Below are 5,291 nucleotides of genomic sequence, written 5' to 3'. Positions count from 1 at the left end.
TTGCAAATAAGTGAAAACAATCCTTCTTTCATCAAATCTGGATTTATATCCCTCAGGAGCAAAGCAAGATTTGGTTTGGCTATCCAGGTGATCACACCTCTTTCAACATCACAGGGAAAAGAAGAAACACGGCAAAGCAGCAGGAGACTGAATCATTCATTGATCCCCATCTTCCAAGTCATGGAGAACTTCTTCCCCAGAGGCAACGACAGTCCTGCAACCTCCACCACCGTGCTACTCCTGCTGTTCCCTCCCTCCACCTTCTCTTGATGCATCGGACAAGTCTCGGCAAAGTAAGCATCCGCCGAGGGTTCGCCATCCACCTCGATCACCAGCGCCTGTCCGCTTCCCTGCAGCCCCAGCACGCGCACCTTCTCGATCAGCAAACCCTTCTGCAGACTGAAGCTCCCCAACTCCACTTGAGACCACACCGTGACCGTCGTCTTCTCACGAAGGCTGGCATAGAACTCGATGTAGGAAGCCTCCCCGTCCACGAGCTTCATCTCCGGGCGCTCGTCGTCGTCCACGTACACGCTCCCTCTGGCATCTCCTTCGGCGGCTCCAAAGGGGAAGGACACGATAAGCGTAAACGGTGTCGCTCTCGCCTCCTTGGAGATCATCCCTCCTCTCTGCATCGGGAGGATGGTGTTCTGGTACACATGCACGTTGATCTCGTTCAGCGGTGCATCGAGAGTTATGTAGCGCTCGTCCTTGGAAATGACGGCCTTGGTCATGTCGAACAGGTTATACCAGGTGCCAGGGGGGAACATCGCTTTCACTTTCGTCTTGGCCTTGTTCAGGACCGGCGACACCATGACGCTGCTCCCTAGCAAGAACTGAGTGCTGAGGCCGTAGCTTGCTGTGAAGTTGGGGAACGAGAAGAATACAGGCCTCGCCATTGGCGCGCCACTGGCGTGAGCTTCGTAGTTCAACGTATACAGATAGGGGAGCAGCTTGTACCGCATGCTCAAAGCATTTCTTGCAGATTTGGCGACCGAGTCCCACACGTAAAGCTCTTGTCTCGGCGAAGCAAAGTTGGCGTGGTCTCTTGAGAAGGGATAGAACGCACCGAGCTGGATCCAGCGGTTGCAGAGCTCCTCCGTGGGTGCTGGGTAGAAGCCGCAGATGTCGGAGCCGACCATGGGCATGCCGAAGAGCCCAAAGTTCAGCACGGTGGATATCGAGTAGCGGAGGTTGACCCAGTTGCCCTTGTTGTCGCCCGTCCAATGCGCAGCATACGCTCCCGATCCCACAAAAGTGGAGCGGGAGAGAATGAAGGGACGCTTCCCCTGGAGTCCCTGGAGGGCCTCGTGAGTAGCAATGGCCTGGGAGAAGCCATACAAGCTGTGTGCATTGTACTCCAGGATTCCACCGTAATGCGTCGCGCTCGTGGCTATCGTCTTGGAACCCAACGGAGCCTGCGATCCTGATGCGTTGATCTTGTAGGGCGGCTCGTCCCATCTGGTGTTGGTGATGTTCTTGCAATCCAGACAACAAATCCATGGTGTTTTGGAACCCGGCACCGGGCACGAATGGTTGGCTGGGAGCTCGCACTTCCCTGTGCAGAAGTTTGAAGCCTCGTTCATGTCGATCCAGAGGCCATCGACGGGCACCAGTTCGTGGAACCTGGCAATCTCATCGACCCACCACGCGACCCCGTTGGGGTTGAGGTAGTCCGGGAAGTAGACAGGCCCAGGCCACACCTGAGCCAGGTAAGGCTTGCCCTCGTACTTGATGAAGACGTCCTTGGCCATTCCCCTCTGGTAGACACCGTAGCTGGAGTTAACGGCTATTCCGGGATCGATGAGCACGATGTACTTCATGCCTTGCGAATGGATTCTGCTGAGGAAGTCGAGCAGCTTCGGCCGCGGGTAGTTGACAGGGTCGAGAGTGAAGTCCTTGGCTGCATCCATGTGATCGTCATCGTTCCAGATCACATCAAGAGGTATCCGAGCCTTCTTGTAGCCCTCCACCACCCCTTCCACCACCGAGAGGTTTTTGTAGCCCCATCTGCATTGGTGGAATCCTGTCAAAACAATGAGTAGTAAGCAGAATAGAGGGAGGACACAAATCAAGTTCTTTGTGCGACGTGAGTTGAAGCAGCTAAATCTAGCTAAATAGCGTCAAAACAAACTCCAGAACAGAGGAATGAGAACAGTTGGATGATCTACCTAGCGCCCAGTACGGCATGGGAGCAGGGCGACCGATGAGAGCAGTGTACTGATCCACCACCGCCATCGGCGAAGGCCCGGCAAAGAAGTAAAAATCGAGCACTCCTCCGATGACCTTGTATGTGAGCTCTGTGCCTGTGTACAGCACATCCATGCCATTGCTGTTGAGCAACAGCACAGCATGAGCAGCGGCCTCGCCTCCCTCGTTCCTCAAGTCCATGTAAACAGGGTGAGACCCGTAGAGATCAGAATTTAGATTGATAGCCGAGATATCGGTCGTGTAAAGGGTGTAGGGATCGCTCGGGCGCAAACGTATCCCACCAGGTTGCGTGTTCTCGCCAAGCCCATACAGGGAAGCAGTCTTGGGCAGGTGAGTGGAGATCTCGAGGTATTGATCCTTGAAGACTATGGTGCCACAACTCGAATCGAACAGCGTCTGCCCATTGGCCTTCCTCTTCACCACAAACGTGAATGGATCGGACGTGTAGCTGAAGATGAGCTCATCCCCTGCGTATTCCGACGCCGTGAAGGGAGTTGTGGAGGCTTTGCTCCCCGATGGCGGGGGATGTTCTCTTGGGAGCAGGTTGTAGGGGACTTCCCATCTTCCTTCCTCTGCATCAGTTATGTGGACCCTCAGTCGATCCTTGGTTTCATGCCTAGAGATGATCAACCATGATGAGCTAAAACATACACACATATACACGCACAGAGAGAAAGAACATGTGTTCTTACTTCACGAAGAGTCTGAGATGGGGGATATCAGGGCCATAAGCAGAGGTGCTCCGCTTCAGTTGGAGATGACCTATCAGCCCACCTCCATTCCTGTTCTCCTCGATCGACACCAAGCGGTAGCCAAAACCAACCTTTGTCGTAGGGACTGCAGCACAAAAGTGAAGAGAAAGGAGAGTGACGCAGCACAGGGCAAGATGCAGAGGAGAAGTGGAGGAGGAGGGCATCCTTTTGGCTCCCCTCAAGAACTTTTCCAAGCAACGGTGAATGGGGAAGGGTGTGAAGTGAGCACACAGCCCGCAGGAGCTCAGGAGCAGCGCCTCATAGTTGTTGTACGACGAGCAGGGGGCGTTAAAAGAGTAGATGAAGAGGGGAAGAGAGATACAGTGAGATTTCAGCCTTCCAGTATCACCATCACCAGGGGCATGTGACAGTCTCTCCATGTGAGGGTGTCTGTTCTCTGTGACCCAATCGGAGAGAGAGAGAGAGAGAGTGAGCTTTTGGGCTCCATATCCTTCTCTGTGACCCAGTCACAGAGATATAACTTTCGGGCTCCACTCACGGACAGAGAAAAGAGAGAGCGAGAGCCTTTGGGCTAGATTTCCTTCTTTGTGAGACCCACTCGATTCTGGGCTCCACACAGAGAGAGGGCATTTTTTCTTTTGGGCTTTACAGTAATTAATTATCTTTAATATTTTAATTTTTATAATTTTAAAAAATTATATTAAGATTTTTATATTTATAAAAGTAAAATATTTAATTCTGTTTCTCTATTCTAATAATGAAAATATGATTTACCATATTATTTTGTTTTATCATTAATTCTATCTTATTTTGATTCATTATTAAGTATGTATAATATTTTAATCAATAAAATCGAAAAGAAATAAAATTAAATATTTTATTTTTATAAGTATAAAGATCTTAATATAATTTTAAAAATATAAAAATAAAGATATTAAAGGTAACTAATTAGATAATATAAATCTATAATTAACCCACTCCACGAGCGGCTAACAGAGAGAGAGGAAAATAAAGAGAGCCAGTCAGTCAATCCACGGGGGTTGGATGTTTGGAAATTGAGATATTATCCTTTCCTTCAATCAAAGCTAGTTTTATGATCCACGGAGGATGAGGCCATGTGCCCCACCCATGCCGGGAAGGTGACAAGACACGCAGGTTGCTGAGCAATTAGCATCCTCCAGAGAACCCTCCCCTTCCCAAGAAGATGCGAGTTCCAATATGTTTTTGTTTCGGAGGCTCCGAGTCGAGTGCTTCAGCATGATTGCTTTGGCGTTCGTGGGACAATGGCGAGACCGAAACCGCGCATCTTTGGAAGACAGACGATGGCCCCAGATTCATGAGCTGTGTCGTCCTTGTACCATCTAAATGGCCCATGAACACGAGGTATAGCAAGCACTGGAAATTTATTTATCCTGACAGATTAATCTCTGAATGCAGACTCTACCATGATCGATGGTCTTGGCAAAGAAAAACTCCTGGTTGCCGATAGAGAGACGTCACGAATAGCGACGGAGTTCATACGATCAAATGCAGGCCATGCCCAGGAGCAGACGATGGTGCTCTTCGGCTCATGTGAAGATAGATGCCCGAGTGATGGCAGCGGTTGTCCACAGACGACAGTCCCCATGTGAGCCATCAAATGTATGCGTGGTCTCGGGAAGTAACGGGCCACTGGAGGAAGACGACGACACCCTGTGTCGATCGTACTTGATATCCCATAGATCCAGATACTCTTGTACCGAACACAAGGTAAACAGATCTGAGATCTTTTTCTCTCTTCTTCCTCGTGAGGTGATGGTGTGATCGATGAAGAACATCGAGGAGGTTGTCGGCGTGATCGAGCGTGCCGTTGTCGGGATGTCCGTGTCGATTAAAGTTGGAGGGCGATAGTACCATTCGGCAATGGGACTCAAGGAGAAAGATAAGATAAAAAAAAAAAAAGGCACAGGAAGCTGCGAACGAGTGAGTGAGTGAGTTGGTCGCCGGAGGGATGGGATGGGGCGCTTTTATTAGGCCCACATGATATGTTGGCCATGGGTGGTCGGGCACGTTGGATGTGGAATGTGGCCTCGACATCCCTGGCAATGCCCTGTTCCTGTCTAGCAATTTGTTGTTGAAGCTTACTTCAATTGTAACGCCTCCAAACTCATTAATTCTATAGAAATGAAAGATCAGAATCAAAATAAATAAATTTTATAAAATAATTATTATATTATTTAATCCATCCATCCATCCGTAGTCAATCAACTTATACGACATTTCAATCATTCTTTAAGAATTTATAGTGTATTCAAATCTAAATAATTTATATATGAAATAATCTCAAGATTCTTTAATCATCATTCCATCCATAATTACAAATGAGCT

General features: G+C 49.1%; 1 protein-coding gene across 1 annotated transcript; it reads right to left on the bottom strand.

Moving 5' to 3' along the window:
* On the bottom strand, positions 1–3,382 carry LOC135652780 (alpha-xylosidase 1-like). The gene is made up of 3 exons (XM_065174016.1): positions 2,904–3,382; positions 2,172–2,827; positions 1–2,026 (listed from the first exon to the last, which is right to left on the bottom strand). The coding sequence occupies exons 1-3, from the start codon at positions 3,341–3,343 to the stop codon at positions 153–155; spliced, it is 2,970 nt and encodes a 989-aa protein (XP_065030088.1). The 5' UTR covers positions 3,344–3,382; the 3' UTR covers positions 1–152.
* Positions 3,383–5,291: the final 1,909 nt, after the last annotated feature.

Source organism: Musa acuminata, chromosome BXJ3-11, assembly GCF_036884655.1.
Source record: "Musa acuminata AAA Group cultivar baxijiao chromosome BXJ3-11, Cavendish_Baxijiao_AAA, whole genome shotgun sequence".
NCBI lineage: Eukaryota > Viridiplantae > Streptophyta > Magnoliopsida > Zingiberales > Musaceae > Musa > Musa acuminata.
The sequence above is the reverse complement of the archived record's forward strand: the minus strand, read 5'-3'. Positions and strand labels throughout refer to the sequence as shown.